General features: G+C 41.3%; 1 protein-coding gene across 7 annotated transcripts in view; it reads left to right on the forward strand.

Annotated features, from left to right (window-relative positions):
* The window catches only part of gcgrb (glucagon receptor b), a 47,912-nt gene that overhangs the window by 17,519 nt on the left and 8,193 nt on the right, over positions 1-22,200 (forward strand). For 2 of the 7 annotated variants that reach the window (XM_034597190.1, XM_034597181.1), the window contains exons 2-7: positions 16,484-16,614; positions 16,754-16,850; positions 16,974-17,081; positions 19,738-19,826; positions 20,082-20,188; positions 21,118-21,262. In XM_034597190.1, coding sequence (XP_034453081.1) covers positions 16,561-16,614; positions 16,754-16,850; positions 16,974-17,081; positions 19,738-19,826; positions 20,082-20,188; positions 21,118-21,262 — 600 coding nt within the window. In that variant the 5' untranslated portion in view covers positions 16,484-16,560. Of the gene's footprint in view, positions 1-16,479; positions 16,615-16,753; positions 16,851-16,973; positions 17,082-19,737; positions 19,827-20,081; positions 20,189-21,117; positions 21,263-22,200 lie in introns of those variants that run through there. The other 5 variants (XM_034597207.1, XM_034597198.1, XM_034597216.1 and 2 more) reach the window with 4 other exon arrangements.

Consider the following 22,200-nt stretch of genomic DNA (forward strand, 5'->3'; position numbering starts at 1 on the left):
CTTCTATGTCCATTGTCCACTGTTTAAATCCACAAACACATGCATTCAGTCACACAGACAGAAAGACAGACACACACATACACACACACACACACTCCCTCCAGTATGTGTTGTGAGTTTGTGATCCATCCATCAGTTTTGTTGACGATGCAATACTGCTGATTTCACGGATCAATGCTCTGTTCTGTATGCACACACACACACACACACACACACACACACACACACACACACACACTTATATTTGGTTCCCACAGGGTTGACAAGTCCCCCAAATATGACCCACATAAGGCCCACAACATGAGATATGTCTGGACCAAACACACTCACACTCACACACACAGCTGTTCTCCCTTCAGGTGTGGAAGCCGCAGTTCTGTAATGGCAGTTTACACAACTATTACTCTGATCCGCAGCACTCACACTCATGCAGACACGCTCGCTAATCCTGTTGAGTGTAAATATTTGTGTGTAGCTGCAGGTTCGTCATGGCTACTGACTCTGTGCAGCGCAGGCCTGGCTCCATTAATAATGGACAGTGGGAAATAGCATGGACAGCACAGAGCCAGCGGTGGAGGGGCATTATAGAGGGACTGAACATACCAGCTTTGACACTCAGGTTACATGATGTTACTGTATAGGCAACTGGGAATGCTGATTACATGGGTGAACACACAGACAGTCGAGAATAAATTCATTTGGGGCGAACACTAAGGTGATCGCTGTGGGGTGAATGGTCAAATTGTTTTTCAAGTTGTTTAGATGAGCTTGCAGCGTGAATTTGAATCACACCATGATCCCCGTGCCGGGTCGTCCCTTTGAGTTCACGTTGAATGGCGAGCTGTGCGGCGCGGCTCTCTTTCACATGAACAATATGGTCCTCTCCTCCTGTTTCCTCTGGGGGCTTCTCTACATCGTTATACCAACATCTCTCCAACCACAGCCCTGTCTCAGCATGTACTGCTCACTGTGTTACAATACTACTGATATATATCGGTGCGCTGATACGATATGCTTGACAAGTGTTTTTTATATTTGTGTGTATGCAGGGTTGTTTTTTATAGACGATGTATGGTATGGTTACATCTACAGAGCATGTCCAAAGGGTCTTGCAGGACATTAAGTGACACAGTGGCACAATTGTCTGTGTTTTTGTGCATGTGTGCATGTGTGGGTGCATGGCCTTATGCATAATTAGTGTTGATTAAGACTAAAATTAGATACTCCATGAACAAACGTGAACAGTTGGCTTCACCAGATGAACACTCTGACACCATATCATCAAACACCTCGTGTTAGCTGCCTCCAGAGATTGCACATACGTCACCTCATCTGGCCAGTGGGTGGGAAGAAGGCTGCTTTCAATTTCTAACTGAAGTTTTTAGAATATTTGAACAACTCAGGACAGACACAAAGAAGCAGTTTGGAGAAGGAGGTGCATGTGAAACAGTTATATGTCTGAAATGGACCTGAGATGAGTTATGCTAGAAACTGGATCACATGCACTTAAAAGCCTAAATTTGTCACTCACCCCTTTTTTAACCCTTGTGTGAGGTTCATGTTTTTGTTCCTCAGCCAATGTTCAAGGGTCTGGTGGACCCACTGCATTATTTGTTTTTTTAAATCAATATAGCTATAACAATTAATTTTAAAATACTCAACAGATGTTTACTTTATCCCAGTTACAAACATTATAGACAGCATACATTAATATTTAGATTCATATTTGCCAACATATCCCTGTTACATCACATTTATGAATATAAGTGCTCTTCGTTTTTTGTGATAAAATGCAATAAAAAAGAAATATCAATTGCAATCAAGATATGAAAAAAACAATATGAAACAAGGTATTTCATCCCTACTGATGTTTATTACTTTGAACTTAATTAGAAATTGAACACAGTCATGTCAGTCTACACAACACGAGCCCCAATGGACAGATACATTATCCATGTCAGTCCACACAACAACATCAGTCCCATTGAACACAAGTTATACATGCTGACCTATGCAACACATGAGGGGCAGAGTTTGTTGTGTGTTGCGTATGTATTTCTTGTACTTGATGCATGTATACTGTGTCGTCCATCTTGGGTCCACACACATTGCAGCGTTTCTTTTTGCTGCTACTGGCTGCAACCTAGAATGATGATGATTCTGCTAGCTCTTCTTTCTGCTACCACAGTTACTGTTGCACAGAAAAGTTCTCTGCAAGTTTCTGTATCCCACAGGGCGTCTGTGGATTCCCCTTAGGATCTGAAAACTCCAGCAAGGATAAGAACCCCAAAAACATGTTGCCCCTCCAAATTAGCATCCGGGATGAAAAGTTCAAAAGGAGACTTGGTGGCAAATGAGTAACCGCCATCCGTGTTTGTCCTGGTTGCATCCTTAACACATCATCCTTCGGCAAAAAGACCATTCAATTTCACCATTATTTGACATCCATATTTTTCCACTTGCTGGCTGCTGATGGCCTGGTCCTGTGGCTGGCTGCTGACGGGCTCTTTTTGGAGCTGACTCATGGTCATTCTCCTCCTCTTCTCTGTCAGACTCTGAATTGACAGAAATGTGATCCTCATATTCTGAAAACCCTTCCTCTTCATCATCTTCCAAAGCTTCTCTCTTTTCACAAATCATTTCTAACACCCTCTAAGCAGAGAATTTGTTTTCCATCTTGGTCGATTGTGATAAGGTGCCACACAGTCAAGGCTGTACATTTGTTGTTTGTTGTATCCCAATTCGCAGCTGAGAATATAGAGTATGAGAAAACATAAAATGGTTTCCGCAAGACAGAGGGTAAAATGTGTGGGTATGTGGGAGCAGAGAGGTGTAGGTGTTTGAAATGTAACCATGTTGCAGCACTAACAGCAGGCCCAGGTAGGAGGAGGTAAGAGTGACGGTACATAGTACAATTTCCACACTTTTATTACTTTTGGGTCCAGAGAACCCGAACGCCACATATGTAAAATAAATGTGAAGGGAGGTGTACAGGGTGCAGTCGTTAACAATATGTTCTGGTTCATGTTCTTCACAGAAAAAGACACAAGGCCAATGAGTCTGAGGTTGAAAAAATAATTGGATCATTTTTCTTTTAGCAAACATTGAAAATGGGTCCCACAGACCCAAACACCAAGGGTATACATACTCCCTCATATGGAAAGGATCTAAAACTGCTGAACATAGAGTTGGCAGTGTGTCTGACATTATTTTTGCACTGTGTGTGTGTGTGTGTGTGTGTGTGTGTGTGTGTGTGTGTGTGTGTGTGTGTGTGTGTGTGTGTGTGTGTGTGTGTGTGTAATCATACACCAGTAGTGTGTGGTACATCCTGCATCCTCTGGACCACATTCTCCCCAGGCACATTATCAGTTTCCATTGAGCCTCTCCAACGATCTAATCTACAGCAACAGTTACATATCTGTTTCTCTACAGTAGAATCATAGTATAAGACGTCTCCTTAACCTTTAACCCACTGACAAAACTTCACAGTAAGAAAACAGTGAGTGAACACAGCACTACATGTGATATAAGTCAACCAAAGGTTTTACTATGTTAGTATGTTCGAAAATTCACAAGAGACCTGCACATTCGTTTTTATGATTAGAGCGCCTTCGTCTGTTTGTACAAGCATAGTCATCTTTTAGTGTGACAAAGTGATGACAAAGTGCATCACTGTTTCATCTGTAACTTTGCAGGTCAAAGTTTAACAAAAGTGGCAAAGTTTAATCGCAGTGAGAGCAAACAGACAGGGTGCATGCGGCTTGATTAGTGACAGACAGGTACACCGACCAATCATATCATTTGGCCCAAATGAAATGATTGGTTGTGTTTATTACAGGCCTGTGAGAGACACAGACAACGGCTTTATTTCCTTTTTCCTTTTTTTCAGACGACTTTATGTATTGATGTGTATCAGGACGTGAAGAGGATTTCAACAAATAAGATAAAAAACTAAAACTAATTGCCAACAATACCTTTAACCGGAACTACAAATTTGAATTCCAATTCGGTGCAAGCTTCAGTCAAAGTAAATGGGAGATGGAGGTATAATGTGACAGTGATAATAATCAACTTTATTTGTATAGCACAATATAACAGTTACAAAGTGCTTCACAATAAGTAATAGATCAAGTCAATTAAAGTAACTGTATTGTAACTGCACAGCTCACAGACATTTATTTCCCAGCAGACATGTTGACATGTTGAAGGTGTAACTGATAACATTACATTGGTCCCTGCACAGCTCAATCTGAGCTGTATTCAGCCACAGTAACTGAAAACACCTGCGTGTGTGAGCTGTCTTTAATTTTTTTAAATATTTGATTACAAAAATAAGAATTGCAAAATACATCAAATATAAAGGAAAATAAATATGATTCCCTGTCACCCTGGAAGACCAATTTCTACACTGTAATCTCAGTGTGTATGGAGCCACCTGGCTTTATGAGCGTACGTCCGCTCTATGATTCAGTTTAATTCAATTTATATAGCAACAAATCACAACATACGATATCTCGAGGCACTTTACACAATAAAGTAGCAACCTTACAATGTTATAGAGAGAAAGACGTTTAGAGAAAATAAACTCTTTTAGCAGGAAGAAAAAGGGGAAGAAGTGGATAAAGACAGCTGTATATACTGTTATATTCACTGTCACACTGTGTGTTATAATAGTGTAACACAGGGGTTCTCAAACGTTTCAGCCCCCCGGGCCCCAAAGCAACTGTGCCAGAGACACACAACCCTCATTATACCAAGAGACATTTATTTATACACAAGAAAATCACCTACTTTCACATGTTGCAGTGTTTCCTGTGATGCTGTAAATGTACCTGTTGCAGCTGATGCTGCCGCTCATCTGTCGTGATCACCTCAAGAGTCACATGGAGACATGGAGATTTTATTTTCAATCCTCCTTGTATTTTTTAGCTTTTGGAAGAATTGTGGCTAAAATATGATATTAAGAATTGCTTTTAAGTTGTATTTCAGTCAGACAACTCACATTTTAAATGTTTATTGCAGCAGAAGATATTGTGTTTATAGTCTCCCCCTTCATCATTCCCCCAGATATGATTACATAGATATAATGGGAGTGATTAGCAAATATTTATAACGCCCCTGTTGGAGCCTACAGGTGGATGCTGGGGTTCTGGAGGGGCTCAATCAATTGGCAGCAATACTGACACAGCAGTGGCAGAGGGCAAGCGAGGGGAGTGATAGGAAGTTCTTGCAGATTAAATAGATCGCCAAATTGGGAGGGTGTGTGGAGAATGAGGCATATCACATGATTGGAGCAGCGACAACATGAGGCTTCACTTTTTGGGAGCCGTCATGTCGTCCATCTTACAGTCTATGAAAAATACACAGAGAAAAAAATGAAGGAGTGGAAACGACCCTCATTTGTTCTTACACTAACTCTCCTGTCACCCAGCTTCTAAAACCATTCATTTCATCCCAGTTTTGGAAAAGTAATTTTTAAAAATGTCTTCTTAGTCCAGCTCCACATTCCCATGTCTAAATGTAACCCTCCAACCTGAGAACAAATTATGGTCATTTATCAGTACCTACTGACACAGCCCATACACGCTGTGGCATTCCAGACCCTCATCGTCATGGTCTAACAAATGGTAAAGTAGTTTGGGTTATAGGACAGTTATAGTTTTAGTAAAGTTTGACGTAAGCGTTTATTTTGAAGTTGGTGACTAGAATTTAAGAGGATGTTGTATTCGAGTTTTAGGGGAAAGCTTCTCTGAAGACAACGTAATAAATTGGATTATGTGTAATATGATTTAAAGGGAAAAACAAACTCCGCTGAGTTATGAGCTAGGCTATTCAGGACGTAAATTCATGCACACACACACACACACACACACACACACACACACACACACACACACACACACACACACACACACACACACACACACACACGTGTACATTAATCTTGTGCGTCTCTAGATGCCTCAGGCCCACATGGGTCTATTTAGCTTTAACACAATCATCTAATTAGGTTTCCACACTAAATCTTGAATATATTTTATCTGACAGAGACAAAATTGACTGGCCTGTGTTTACTTGGCTCATTTTTCATACCACTGAGATTCCCTGTTACAAATCGAGCCCATCATAGCGAAATCCAAAAAATAGAGAAATAATAATCTTTTTAATGGGTTTAGAATGAATAACAGTGGTACCCCCAACATGCTCGGTGAATTTATACAAGATAAAGTTGTTTTGATTACAGCAGGGGGGTTTTTAAACAATGAAAGGAAAACATGATGTACTGTGAATAGAAATCAGGCAGCAACCCTGCTGGATGAAATCTTTCAAATGTGCAACATTTGTTAACGGCAAGTAAATCAGTTATTCTATTCACAACAGGTGATGAAAACATTAATCACAGTCAACTGTGTATAAATCATTGAAGCAGCCATGAAGCAATATACGATGCCATGAAATCACTAAACCTATGGACGTCCATCACTAATTAGACTCAGGAGGCAGGAAAGACATTTTAAAATCTTCTCTCTGGGACTGTGAACCAGGATCAGTCAGTACCAAAGTTCAGCAGAGATTTGTACTGAAATAGAAATGAGTATACCGAGAAGTGAGGCTTTACAGATAAAAGATGGTCGACCTTGTGTCAGTTCTGAAAGACATGCAGCGTGAACACTCCTGACAACTACAGTGTGAAGTAGTTCTGTATCATTCAATGTTTTTGACTAAAGAATCTAAAGTCTAAGTTTTAAAGCATGGAAAAAAACCCACATGATTTATTCATGAATTAGTTATCCGCTTCATCAGGACTTTGTGGGTGTGTTTTTTTTATCAAATGTGATTGACAGCGGCAAATAACCCTCCACCTGCTCTTGACGATTCAGATATTATGAAATCCTGTTTGGTGGCAAGATGTGAAAGACATCAGCTTTCTCTCGCTATATCCCAGTGTGATCATGCTGGGCCCTGTTGTTCATATCAAGAACCACATTGATATAAATAATTTAAACTGATATTTCATGTCTTTGTGGTTTGTTTTGTTCATCAGTTGTGCTGCAGTAATCATCTGTCAAGTAGGGTGACGTTATTTTAGAGGGACAAACAAACTGTTATTTAAAATGAATTTGTTGGTTTCCTGTTTCATACCGACAGTCAGTGTTGGTTTCTTTTAACCATAACCACAAATCGTGCTGTGATCTTATCCATGTGGATATTATGGTAACCATGACAACAAACAAATTGATTGAACGATAAATGTTTTTTAAATGAAAATGTATTAAAAGTAAACACGTTTTTAAAGAATTAACTCATCCAACACAGGAAAATAATGATGGTGTGAGAGGGGAAACAAGATATGACATCGACAATTAAAAATACTGAATTTGAATATGTCAGATGATTTCAAACTATTAACACGCTCACAAAATCATCCCTTCGAGGTTTTAATCCCAGAAAGAGTTGCCCGGTTTTGTGAGGGGATCTAATTCTCTGTTGTCATGGTAATGAAGGCGAAGGTATTCTCATCAACCTCAGACAAAACCATTACATTTCAAGGTTAAGTTTGTGTTGTGAGTGCACGTTATTCTTTATTTCTGCCACAATTGCTGAAGATTTGATGCAGAATCTGCCCGGTAACAACAGCCATGGTAACCGGCGCTGGGAGGGTTGTGGAGCTTTGACTTGGCCCAATGTGCTTTCCCCCTGAAGCCATAGCAGTGTCATTTCATGTACAAAATTATGCTTATTTAACCAACCTCTGGGCTTTGTAAATAGCCTTTGGTTTTCAGTCAATATAGATAATGACCTTTATTTCATCAAATTACGTCCATATAAAGCATCGGCTATTTTAGACTGTCCATGGTGTGCTGTGTGCCAGTTCATTTTCAGGAGGTTGCCTGGAAATAGCAGTTTACATTTTGAGCTGATTTTCTACCAATTTTTCGAACAAGTTAGTTCAAATCTCATCTTTTCACCTCAAAGTTCACCGCTCCCAGAGGCTGCACAGAATCGAGATGACAACGTCAATCACAGTAACTTCCAAATCACAGACTTCCCCCAATGCAAATCTGGCATTTACATGACACAGAATAATTTAAATCTTGTGGTATGGAATCTTTTAATCTAAAATGTATGTGCCAACGCCACTTGAACAATGTGTGTCCTTCTGCAAAGACAATGCCAAAGTCTCCATCAGTCAGATGTAATTGCACCATTTAATGAATGAACACTGCATTTGCACTGTCAGCACTCTCGTTCAGAGCAGTGGAAAATAGAGCTTATCTATATCAAAGTATGCAGAAGCTTAAAACAATACTCAACTTGGCTCAAGACAAATTAGTCATGTGATCATTGACCTTTGGAACCATTTTTTTTAACATGGAGTCTCTAGCTGTGTCCCAATTTAGCTGGAGCCTTCCTGGGCTGTGTAGACTGTGAAGGGTGCGACTACTCTAACCTGATAATACGGGCGCCTAAATGAAAGGCAAGACGTTCCGCGACGCACGTCCACCGCTCACGCAGACAGTGTGGCCTGGGTGTTCGTTTTTCAACATGTAGCTGAATCCAGGGATATCAAAAGCAGCCCCTTGAATTGGGACACATGCGATGCAATGTTTGTAAATTTGATCAGTTGTTTTGCTGTCAATTCTTGTATGGACTTTTAAATGCAAATCAGCTATACAGCAACATCTGGCCCAGCAGTTGTGTTGTGCATGGCCCCTGCTGAATAAACGAATAAATTAAGACTAATCAAATATTATGAAGTTACACTTTTCCAAATGTTGTGTCAGTATTCCTCTCTGTTGGTCAGAAAAAACATCTGTATCAGTTTCTTCTAACATGAATGTATGTATGCAGGCAAACGCAGGAGTTCTGGAAATTGAGCAGCTCAAAAACAATTTCTGAAGTTACAAGATTGTTTCTCACGTCTTTAAATGTAACAGCTGGCTCTTTTGTATTAGCTTTAATTCATCATCCAGCTCACAGGAAGAGCCGCTGATGTTTAGGCTTTGTGCACCGTTCATGTGCGTTTTCTCCCCCGCTGGTCGCTCCTGTGTATCAGGCAGCCAGAGACCTGTGTGTCCCTCATGTTTGTGGCTGTCACAGGTGTGACAGCGTGTGTCCTGGAGTGTTTAGCAGATGCACCAGCAGCAAACGCATGACAGGCAGGTTGGGAGGTGAGTTTGGATATGATACACACTTATGCACTCAGCTGTGACCTGGTTATGGACCTGGTCCATCTGTCCTTTTGTCCTTTACACTCGTCCCTTGATTCTGTGTCAATTACCAGTGAAGAAGAGGTAATACATTACCTTGTAAAGTGTTACAATAATGTGGTGATTTATTGAGGAAAGTGCCACAAGGGATTACAATTTCAAATTCTGTAATTACATTACATTACAGCTGCTAAACCTGGAAACAGTTCTTTACTTTGACCTTGAGTTGTTTTAAATGTTTTACTTGTTTTCTTTGGCTTATATGTCACTTATATTGTTTTCGGGCATGAACGTGACAAATGTCCGCCCAATGGGGTCCGGACTTTCTCTAATGTTTGCCTTTGACAAAAAAACAAAGCAGCAGGAGATTCACGAGTTCTCAACAACAGAAAAATCTCTACAGCATTCAAGCGAGGGGGGGTGCAGCCTGCAGGAGACAGTACGTAACATATAAATTGTGCTGCAGAGATCACATGTTTTTGTTTACAGCAGCTGCCCATATCACCAAAAGCCTTTCCAAGTTGACATCTTCGACTGCGTCTTCCACGTGTATTGCCCCTTTTTTCTGCATCTGTCGCGTGTTAGGAACATGATCAATTGGCCCACACGCTCGCTGTGATTTTTCGTAATAATCTCCTGCTGTGTTCTCACATGGGTTCATACGGACAAGAATAATGTCTACAGCAACTGACACAGACAGGAGATTATCCAGAGTTCAGTGCATGTGTGAAAGCACCTTTACTGCGGCTCGCTATTGTTAGCCACTGTTAACTTTGAGCAAAACGTCTCCTGTGTTAACTCTGTTCACCTTTTCTCTGTGTCCAAAGTAACAATATCCACCTTCATGCACTTCTAGAACCTCTAGCATGAAGTTCACTAAGTCACATCTTGCGTGTGGAAGTTAAATCACCCAGGAAAGAAACAGTCCAACACAAAACCATCAGTAAAACCTAAATTTAGCATTTTTACACCTTGGCTTTTTGAGCTTTAGAAGGGACTGGTTGTTGGGTTAAAAGTCAGGCTAGTTTCCACTTTATATATTAAGCTAAGCTAACCGACTGCTGGCTGCAGCTACTCATTTACAGTCCGAACATGAGAGTGCTATCGACCTGCTCACCTAACCCCCCAGAAAGTGAATAAGCATTTTTCCCAAACCACCAAACTATAGCTTAAATCTAGGGTTGGTAAGACTGTAAAGGTTCACAAGAGCAGTTACCCATACTTCAAACCCCCTGGCCCTCATGACAAAGCTACGCCCCAAAACACATGAACACACACTCCCTGACAATTGCTTGAAGCCGACTATTCCGTGACTCACTGGTTAACTTCGTCCCTGCTTCAGCGGTGTCTCTCCTGTTGAAAAGTCATGCGCAGGGACCGAATGGGCCGGCAGGTCATAGACAGACAGGTATGCTAGCAAATCATTTCATTCAGTCCGGCTGAAATGATTGGTTGTTTATTACAGTTCTATGAGGGCCACAGACACCTGCTTTGTATTGTTGGTTATTGGGACATGAGAAAAAGCAGGTCAAACATCAGAAACAAATTACCAACCCTACCTTTAACCTCTCGATATTCTCCTCATGGTTTTCTTCTGTCTTTTTAATACTGGGCAACAGTATGTTTGCCATATGTTGCTGCTTTCCTAAGACACATAAACCTGCAGCAAGTTGCATGAGGTGATACATTTTGTACTAATTCATTTAGTTGTGTAAGTCGTGTGTGTGTGCATAAGAGTTGGCAAAGGAATGAGTTGTTGTGTGTTTCCATAGGAGAGAGAGGGTGTGTATGGGAGCTATGCGAGGCTGAAGGACAACATACTGTATAGTGAGCAGGATATCTGTGGTACAAGAAAAGCATTTTTATGGAGGAGTCCGGGGAGCACACGGCTGAAGATTTAGGGTCTGGCTCTTGGCATTCTCCACGGGACACTGGGAATGGTATGTTCTGCACTGGCCAGGCTGTCTTCCCATGTGTTCCCCTCTGTATCTGTCTCTTCCTCTCTATCCAGTGTTCACACGCGCAACTTTGTTCCAGGCGCTCATCTGGGCACCGCTGGGTTCATCCACACCTTCCCGCTGGACACTTGCCTTCACACGCAGCCTTGCCATGATTGTATCTTATTACACAAAAAATAGCGACTTGTTGTGAATGTGGTCATCAGCTCAACGCCGCCGCTCGTACAATCTGCCAGTTGCTCAGCGGCACCCAGACTCTCTTCTAAGCCAGATGTCATCTAAGAGGAAGTGGTATTTTCTGGAAGCCAAATTGTGCTGGAAGCCAAACTCGCTGCAAATTTGAAATCCATGGAGCAAAGAGCTTTTTTTTTTCTTGTTGTGAAGGGTGCAAACACTTTGTCTTCCTAATGCACAGATGCTTTAGTACTTTACATACAAAACACCACAGGTCACTGAGTTCTTTAGCACGGTGATGAAGTAAGGCTGTCTAATGCGCATTAGACATGTGCCTCCTCACCTCGGACAAGCCCGAGTTACATCAGTCTGATCGGGGAGTTATAAAGTAGAAGAGCAGGAAGAGGACAAGGAGAACTTCTGATGAGAGGAAGAAAGACAAAGAGAGAGAGAGATGAAAAGGAAGGGGGGGGAAAAGATGACTCTCGCTCAGTTTGTGAAGCGAAACGTCTGCTGAAGGTGCAGATTCTGGGTCACCTCCACCACCCACCTCAGTTAATCATAACACACAGCCTCGCACGCTTGCATGCACACACACACAAACACACCCGCACACACACACCCTTGTGGTCGTCGCCACCTGATTTGCCTTGACTACTGTCACCGAAGAGGAAAGCAAGCTGAAAATGTACACGTGCTTCAGAGTTGAAGGTCATTTGACTGAAACAACAAAACATGTACTCATTCTTGTAACTGCAAATGCAGATGTACATTTTTTTACATTTCCGCTGTTACTCCGATTAAAGTTGAGATTAGTTCAAGTTTCCTTGTGGCGTGTGAAATATTGAAAAGCAGCAACATGTCTTTCCAACGTTAATCAGATAAACTAGAGTTTTCATGGGGATTTTGTTTGGTAGAAAAAAAAAGAATAAATGAAGACTTGTATGCCATGTAATGTTTCAGTACTTTGAGTGGCACATACTTCCCCTGATCAAGTGTAATTAAAAACATGACCATCTACTATTAGGCCACAATCTCTAAAATCGAATTATCTGATGTAAATATATGAATTAATAATAAACAGTGGAGATCCATCTTTATTTACAGTCTATGGCTTATGCATGCTCACTTTTAAGATAAATGAAAGTATGGTTAAATGTTGTAGTGTTACTCCATATCAAACATAAAAGGAAATAGTCCTACATCATCCTCTTGACATCTGCACATAAAATAAGAGCCGTGGAAAAAACTAAAGGTCATTTGCATCTATACCGCAAGACGTTAGTGGGGAAAAGAAGGTCTTTTTTTTCATTTGGGTGAACTGACCTTTTAAAATTGGAATCATTTCCTGACAGTAGTTTTAAATGGGCCAAAAGAAGGAAAGAAAAAGAAATAATGTGGATGAAAAGTCATGCAGAGAGAGGATATTGGAGCTTATGAGCAGTAATCTGTCAGGCAGAAGCAACATAATTACAGCTGTGTTCAGCTCCATTACAGTCAGTGCACTTCTGCCTCTGTTACCACCTACATTCTCTCCATACTCTGCCTAATTGCCTGCGCCTCATCACATAGAGAAGGCTAATCGCGTTAAACAACATAATTGGGGGGGGGGGGGGGTGGTAGCTCCCGATGGGTAATGCAATTATTCAATAACACTCCGCCACAAATACAAACGCACATCGATGCCGACAGTATGGCCTTAATGAAGATGGGCAACACTCTGTCTTCCTGTTAGACTTCATTACTGGTCATTTGAGCCTTAAGGATCAATAAAATGTATATGTGACAAGTAGTTTTTCTTAGATTTTGAAATGTGCGGGCGGAGAGAGAGCGGCACGTTCTCACTTCTGACACAGGATAAGGACAGAGAAAGAAAAGAGCTGTCGTCTCAAAGATGAAAATTTAAAGAGACAGACTTTCATTTCTCCTGCGTTGTAGGGTTGAAACAACAAATGATAATAGATTATTGTTATCAGGGATGTTGTTGAATTCATCAACAGAAGAGCAGGAGGCCGCTGGGGCTTCATCTGCTGATGATTTGTGTTAATAGCTGAAAGTGCAAAGTCCAGTCGGTAATTATCTTTTTCACTTCCACCTCATTTTTCACTGGTGAAAGAAGGGATGTATGTGTGCGACTGTGTGTGTGTATATATTTATGTGTGTGTGTGTGTGTGTGTGTGTGTGTGTTTGGGAGCGCTGTTCATGAGTTTTGATTTGCATGCGGCTTAAGCACATTATTCAGGAATATTGCAAAGCAGAAGCAGTGACTCACACAGGCTGATTGTGACTATACAAATCTGTGAGCATCGTTGTGGAGATATGTTCTCGCTTTCTGTCTCTCGCTCTGTCTCAATTCTCAATAACTCTCTTACACACACAGACACACACACACACACACACACACACACACACGTATTCATCGGACGAAAAATATTTTTCCCCTGAACTCTCATGTAAGAAAGATCCAACTCAGTTATTCAGAAGACTGATCCGCGCTGCGGGTCAGCGACCGCAGCAACTCACAAAAAGGTTTCTCTCAGTTAATGTTCAAGTAAAATTAAATAACATTAAGTATAATTAAATGGTGGGCGGCAAGGTGGAACAGTCTTTCTTTGTGTAGTTTGCATGTTCTTCCCCGTATTTTGCGTGGGTTTTCTCCAGGTACTCCAACTTACTCTCACAGTTCAAAGACCTGTGGATTGGGGGTAGGTTCATTGAAGACTCTCAATTGACCATTGGTGTAAATGTGTGAATAGTTGTTTGTCTCCGTATGTTGGCCCTGTGATACACTGGCCTCTCGCCTGATGTCTGCTAGGATTGGCTGTAGCTGCCCCGTGACTCTTTAAGAATAAATGGTATAGAAAATGTCTGGATTTGCAATAGTCTGAGTGTCAATAGATCATATGACTATAGACTTTTATGATTTGACAGAAAGATGATTTCTGTTCTGTAGAATCTTTACTTCTTTATTTTAAAAAAGGGAAAAAATGAATAACTGCCACAAAAGGCTTTCTAAAAAACTCAATTCAGATTTTGTGAATGCAAACACAACATCAAACCACAGCGGTAAATTTATCTCTAAGGCAGCGAGAAAAGCCATACTGCAGAACGTCTGGAGGATTTAATTACTGGCCTTCAACCTGAGGTGCTACGACACTGGAAGCACCAGAGATTTACACAGACTGCAAAACCCATTTCGAGGCAGTCGAGTGATTATGTGCTGTCCTCTGCGCAGTGTTGTGGGTAAATTAAAAAAAATAGAAACATGCTGCTGAAAAAAAAACAACCTCTGATACACCCCTGAAACACACGTTGGGTCAAAATACATTGTATTCACTCACCAGCTACTGTACATCACTGTTGATGGGATATCAGAGTAAAAAGAATATGAGTTTGTATGTGGATTAGTACACATTTGGTGCTACAATGATTAATTACAGCAGCAGGAGAGTGTGTGTGTGGCGGTGATTCATGCCCATGGTAAAAGAACATGTCTTCCTTGCAACAGGGCGTCTCACTGATGTGTTTTTTTATAATGGTGCTGTACGGCACATATAGAGAAATAAGATATACCCAGATATAGGGGCACAGACAATACTTAGTCGGAGGATTACATTGCTGCTTTATGTCTTTTCATGGGATTTGCTGGCAGTAAGAAAAACATAGAGGAATAATCTAAAATAGAGAGACTCATTAAACTGTGAATCAATGGAATGAGAACAGGAAAAACCATCAGGGGACAGGGAAGCAGAGTTAAACCATTTTATTATATGAGTCCACAGTTGCCTTGATAAGGAGCGATACTGTATTACATACACTGGTGAAATCATCTATGTATTTCATCTTAAACAGTGGTACAGTAATCTCTCAAAATAAAAACTGTTCTCTTTCTGAGTGAACACTCAGCTGATGAGAGCTACATGTGGCCGTAAAGAGGAAAGTTATTACTGTGACACCTCCAGATAGAAAAAAGGTCTGTTACAGGAAGAAAACTCTGCACCAGCTCATTTTATTGTTGTCATGTCAGGGTATGGTTGTTGGGCTTAGATGTATGATGGTGACAGCAATTCACTATAATGGACACAAATACACACACGAACAGAAACACATGTGAAAGCTCTTCAGCAGAAGCACAGAGACTGGAACAGAATGGAATTTGAAACGTTTTAGCCAAAAATGTTTCCACGGTCAAGGTGTTTTTTGCAGAAACGTTTCAGATTTCGTTTTGTTCTCCATCTGCGTGGGTGAAGATGACACCGCAGGAAAAGCCCCGGCTGCAAAAAACACTTACACACATGCCAATATGCCAGCAGGAGTCTGTTCCTATGGGGAAATCTCTATTTCTCCTTGAAGGCACCACGCCATTCTCTGACCCACTTCTCTCCACTTTCCAATCTCATCGTTTGTGTGGCAGCCATACAGTTAATGTATACACTGTGAAAACAACAGTAAAAAGCTTGGCAGCAAAAGTTGCCAAACACTGTCAGATCACAAAATTCTAATATGGTCTAATAATGTTTTTATTCTACACAGATACAAATGCATACAATCAGCAATAGGATGTGTATTTAATTGAATGTAATTTAACATCCAAGACCAGTTAGCGATTGAATATTTTTAATACAAGTAATATTTATGGCATTTACTCTTAATTTAAAACTGTGGAAGCTGTGTAGAGAAATGTGCAGAAAAATAAACATTATTGTACACATTGTTTATCTCAGTGTTGTGTGTGAAACTCTGTAAACTGGTGATTTTCACTTATATTAGGTTTTCTATATAATGAGGAATACATGTGATTTTTGGTTAATGAGACCAATCAACTGACAAATGAACAGCGGTTAAGCTTAAAACAAGAGTGTTAGTTCCTGTTTGATTGGGTTTGTGCATAACTGACAATGTGGAGGTTCATGGGTTTTATCCGACAGCAGTGAAAAAAAAAAAATCCTGTTCATTGACATCTTCATTATTTCACTCCATCTCTCTTTCAGTTGAAGGTGAAACAGACACCCAACAGACACACACACACACACACACACACACACACACACACACACACACACACACACACACACACACACACACACACATGCTGTCTCCTGCTAACAAGCTTCCCCATATTGTGTGTGTGCGAGATAGGGCCGAGGCTGCCTCATGTGTTGGGCCTCCTCTAAATTCTGGTCCCCCCCGACCGCCATCCTCCCAGCATCAGTGGGATGTCCCAGGTGTGTCTCCCCTTGGCCTTGCTGATGCTCTGCAGCTGCACTAAGGTACGGCCTGTCTCTCTGTCACACATCCACACACAGCCTGGGATGTGCTCTTGATTCATTACACGCACCGACAGTCTATGAATCCAAAGCAGGAGCTGAAATCAGACACGAAGCTTCAGACAGTTTTGACTTCCTGCAGGTTTCCTCTACTAACTCCTTGGAGCTTGTGAAAGAGAAGTGGAGCAGCTACAGGAACCAGTGCCTGGACTACCTCAACACCACGCCCCCCACCACAGGTGAGCCCCTCTCCCCCCAGCGTGAGCTCATGTCTGCATGACATCTGCACGCAGGAGAGTGAAGTGAGTGTGACCTACAGCGAGCCTTCAGCACGTATTTCACGGATGTGCTCTCCACTGCAGGGCTGGTGTGTAACAGGACATTCGACCTGTACGCCTGCTGGCCTGATGGACTCCCAGGAACCACTGTCAATGTCTCCTGCCCATGGTTCCTGCCATGGCACCGTAAAGGTCTGTTTGTGAGTGTGTGCAGTCACAACGGGGGGGTTGTTTATTTATCTGCCTACATGCAAAACAGAAGAGAGGAATACTGTGATTACATAATCATGCAACATATACACATCATATTTTGCTGTATTAATAATATTAAGAAATGGTTCAAATGGTTATATGTAATGTACATGGTGTTACTTGTAGTGACACAGGGAATAATCACCTGACTTTGCTGTTAACATTTTTGTAGCATTTAGCTTCTAAATATAATATTGTTATAACCCTCTCACAGCGACATCTTCGAGCAGCTAATACTAGGTTAAAATCTTTAGCTGTGTCCCAATTCAGGGGCCACCTTCTTTGAGGACACAAAGGCTGAACCAAAATGAGACGGTCTAGTCAACCGAGGATTTGCTTTTTTCTGTCACTAGCCTGTCTTACTTACATACTACTTGCCCGTCCCAATTCACCCATTTTGCAAACGTCCCTGCTCATGTTGGAACGTTTTCAGTGCGAAGCAGAAGTTTCTATGGACAGGACCAACGTTACATTGAAATAACCGATGTCAACACGCGGACTGACGTGTGTAATGATCAATAGATCTGTCCCGTCTGTCCTGCAGTTGTCAGATGTGTCACTGTTATAATGTTGGTTGATAGCTGTTGTTAATGTAATAGAGTTAGTTGATATTGTTTGCCACTGTAATAACGTTGGTTGACCGCTGATAACGTAGCGAGTGCTGTCCCAATTCCTAGGGGAAGATTTTCTAGCCCCACCCCTGGCTCCATTTGGAGGGGGACACTTCCCAGCAAGGGGCGCATGCATCAGGCGGTTTGGTCTTGTCGCTTGTCACCGCCATTATCGGTTTGAAAAACAGTTCACAAAAGTGCAATGACTACAGGAAGACCTAAAAAGATCTTTCAGGTTGGTCTGAAAATAATCCACACATTGGAGCATTCATTGCTCAGGGATAAAAAGGACACAGTCGATTTTGTGAATTGAGACACAGCTGAGACCAGGAGCACGTCCATATGTTGACTGGCAGCTTTAGCTTTAAAGTGTTTTCACAGTGAGGAAATCCAATAAACAAACAGTCTCTTTAATATGACCTCCAAGAGAATCAGCAAAATCAACTGTTTGGTGATTTCCTGACCTTTCAGCTGAGTGACAGCTCTGGTTAAAGGTTACACCACGGTCTTTTGCACTTTTCCTTTTCAGTCCTGTAGTATTAACTTTCAGTCCACTGTGTGACCATAGAAAGATTTTCTTTGACTGCAATTTTTTCGCCTTGTCTTTGTGGCCTTGTCATCTTCTGACAAACACACAATGATGTCTGTATTTTTTGACACATGACTTGATATAGTTTTTTTTATTGAGGGTATGATGTTGGTCGATTCTTTCCACTTGTTGCTCCGAAACATATAAAATATTTCCCTTTTCATGCTAGAGTTCGTGCAGCTGAACGAGACGTTTTTCTGACTTGTTAGACCTGGTCCTACTCATTGAATGAAAACTGCAAGGATACAGTGATGTGATTACGTGCTCCTTTAGAGCGAATGGAGAATGCTTTGCAAAGGAAACGCTGATCATTACATGTCCTTGTCATTCAGAGGGATGAAAGAAGCCAGGAATGTGTTGGGTGAACCGTGGATTCAGAAAGTTTGCAGTGGGTTTAGTCATAGAGTGGATGGAGTATTAATTGGATAGGAAGGCCACATGTTAGGTTTGCTGGCTTCACGCTGTGTCTCAGGCGGCAGCGTGAACATGTGTCCTGTGGAGCCATTTGTCATTTGCCCTTGGCGTGAAGTCTTATGTTGTTCACAGCATGAAGAGTCCAGATCTGATTATATGTTGCTCTTTTGTGTTGATTGATCATTTTCATGTTCAGGTTTGATCCGGGAGGCTGTCAATAGGTGGTAAGTGGAGCTTGTCTCTGTTACGTCCTGTGTGAGCTGGCAGGAGTCTCTCCATCTCCATCGATTGGAAAGAGATGATGTCCAACACAGTTTCTCAGTGTTTGCCTCTGTTCCACCAAATTTCATTTCTATTAGTATTTTTGAACAGAGGGAGTTTCGTCCGTTTGTGAAAATTTCAGGTCGGATTTCAGCATTTATGATTTCATCTTTGTGTCATCTTCGTGCCGTGAACGGTTTCGACCACAGAACAATTTATATGGGGAAATAGATTTCAACAGGTACGTTTTATCTGCAACTCATATCTTTTTTTGTTGTTGTTTCAGATGCAGCAAAACTAGTCATATATGTTTTGTTTTTTTAAGGGGCCATTTTAAAGGGGAAAACATTTTGGGAGATTTTGAGAATAGGTTGATAATATTATGATCATTTTACAAGGATTAATTCATAATATTACCAGGATAAAGTCATAATATTATGAGAGTTAACATGTGATACTATTTTAGGAGGATAAACAAATTTAAATTAAACTCTACTCTTGAAATGTTATGACATGTTTTCTAATTTAATTATTACTTTATTCTGGAAATGTTCTACCAGTTTTTATAATTAAATTACTACTTAATTCTTGAAATAACTTTATTGTCATAAAATAATTACTCTAATGCAACCCCCCAAATTTGACGTCAATAATGCCCTTAAACTCAGTCATGGGAAAGTGTACTTTCTAACGATGTGTGTGTGTGTCTGTGTGTGAACAGTTCAGCAGGGTCTGGTGTACAGAGTCTGCAGAGAAGACGGTCAGTGGGCAAAGAAGAATACCAGCGAATGTGAGGACGACCCCGGTGAGGTGTGTGTGTACACAGTACAGTGTGTGTGTGTGTGTATGAAGATGTAAATCACTGTTACCATGAATGAAGCTGCTAGCAGTGGCAGAAGGCTCAACAATAATGTGACTCTCACTGACTTGACAGTTTAACATGACAAGATGTGAAATGACTCAGTGTGTGAACGTCCTCCCATCTGTTCAAATAGGACCTCGTTTTTTCACCTTTTTTTTCGCCAAATATAATCTACTGTGTGTGTGTGTGTGTTGGTTTTGCAGCAGCAGTATGGACGCATCCTTAGTCAGTTACGGATCATGTACACAGTGGGCTATTCTCTCTCCCTGGGAGCTCTGCTACTGGCACTGGGAATCCTCATCACCTTCAGGTAGAACATGTACGAAGAGGAAAGAAGGGAAGGATTAATGAAAAGAAAAAGGAAAGGATTGAATAGGGAGGGCAAGTATGAGAGAAAGAAAAGAGGGAACCAAGGAAAGACGGGTAAGGGTCAGGATGGAAGGAGATGACAGTTGGAAGTAGGTCACAGAAAGAAAAAAAATGAAGCAATGAATGAAAGGAGAGAACGATAACTTAAGTAAGGAAGGATGAAAGGAACAAGAGAGGGAAAGACAGAAGTAGGACAATGATGAGGGAAAGAACAAAAGAGGGACAAATTTAACAATGAATGACATGAGCTGTGTCCCAATTCAGGGGCCACGTAGGCCTCAAAGGCCGAACCGAACAAGTCTGGTCTACGAAGGATTTCTGTGATCTGCGTCTCCAGCTTGTTCCGTCCTCACCGCTGTCGCCTAGCAACAGAGTTGTAGTTGAACAGGACCAGAAAGTTTGAAAGCCCCTTGGTTTTTTAACTTATGTACCATTTGCTGTTCAGTTGAGTTGAAGCCTGATACATATATTCAAGCGTAAGAATCAGATGTTATGGTCCCATTACTTGCCACTGCCTTTATCTCTTTGAAACACAGTTTGTCACCTGAGCTAAATGAGTCCTTGGATAGGCTGGCCTGAGAAGGATCCACCAGTTGGATCCTTTGCAGCATTTGAAGGAGAATTCGAAATGGGACAGCCTAGTCCCACCAGTGGGACTCATTCAGTATTCACATGCAATCTCTTTCCCCTGAATTGGGACACAGCTATTGATTGAAGGAAGGAAGGAAGGAAGGAAGGAAGGAAGGAAGGAAGGAAGGAAGGAAGGAAGGAAGGACACATGTGGTAAGAGGGAGGGAAAGAACAAATCAGTGAACACAACATGTAAAATTCAAATCAAAGCCATCACACACTGTGACTCCTCTGCTGCAGGAAGCTCCACTGTATGAGGAACAACATCCACATGAACCTGTTTGCCTCCTTCATCCTGAGAGCCATGTCCATCCTGGTGAAAGACGCCCTGCTCACCCTCACTCTGGACCCCAGGAGCCACAGCGACACGCGGACACATGCTTGGGTCAGCATACCAGTCAGAGCAAACGCCGATATGAGTCGCGCTCATCCTGTTTGCAAGACATTTTATAGGTTCAAATGTTAAACTGAGTTACATGTAGGGCCCTAATTCCTTTAATTTCACTTCCTTGCTCTCGAACAAACTGAATGTCCCTTGAACAAAAATCCAAATGTAGCATATAGCGACAGAGAGAGGGGGTGGCACCACATATAGCCTACATACAGAAACCATTTCACATACTCTGATATTAATGCATATATTACTCTCCCGTTGGGGATTTATTGTGTCTAACTTTTCTACCAGACGCTATTTTTTGAGGAAGAATGGGAAAATGTTATTTCATTCCCAATAAGGTGTGATGTGCTGGAAATGAATCCTTTGAATGGCTTGAAATGACACAAACTGTATCATTAACAAGAGCTAAAGTTACTGAAAACACGTGAGATTGAAAGTTTTGATGCCAAGGATGAAGGAAAAATCTCAAACACACAATTTTTTTGCATTTGCATTAAATAGACATACATGTCATATAAATTGAAACAAAACAACAATGTGTCTGCACCAGTCCACATGTATGCGAATAAGGAACTACCATTGGACTCAGTAGAGCACTTACTTCCACCAAGGCCCAACAGTCCCATTATTTTACAACAAGCCTTACAGCTAAGGCCACATTACATTTTGCAGCTACATACTGGTAGAAGTTACAGGTTTTCCAGCCCTAATGTGTCCATACAACAGCTGAAAAAAGCTTATGAAACCACATTTAAATCCATATGTTCCAGATTGTTATTTGGAAAGAAATAGCAAATACTCATAGATGTCAACCCCCTAAATATGTCTGTATATTTTTCATCACCATTCAAAAATTATTCTATGAGAAATGATCAATAACACAATGTTAAAGATGTGATCTTGAGTCGCAACAAAATGTTTCGGCT

This window comes from Hippoglossus hippoglossus, chromosome 1, assembly GCF_009819705.1.
Source record: "Hippoglossus hippoglossus isolate fHipHip1 chromosome 1, fHipHip1.pri, whole genome shotgun sequence".
NCBI classification, from domain to species: Eukaryota; Metazoa; Chordata; class Actinopteri; order Pleuronectiformes; family Pleuronectidae; genus Hippoglossus; species Hippoglossus hippoglossus.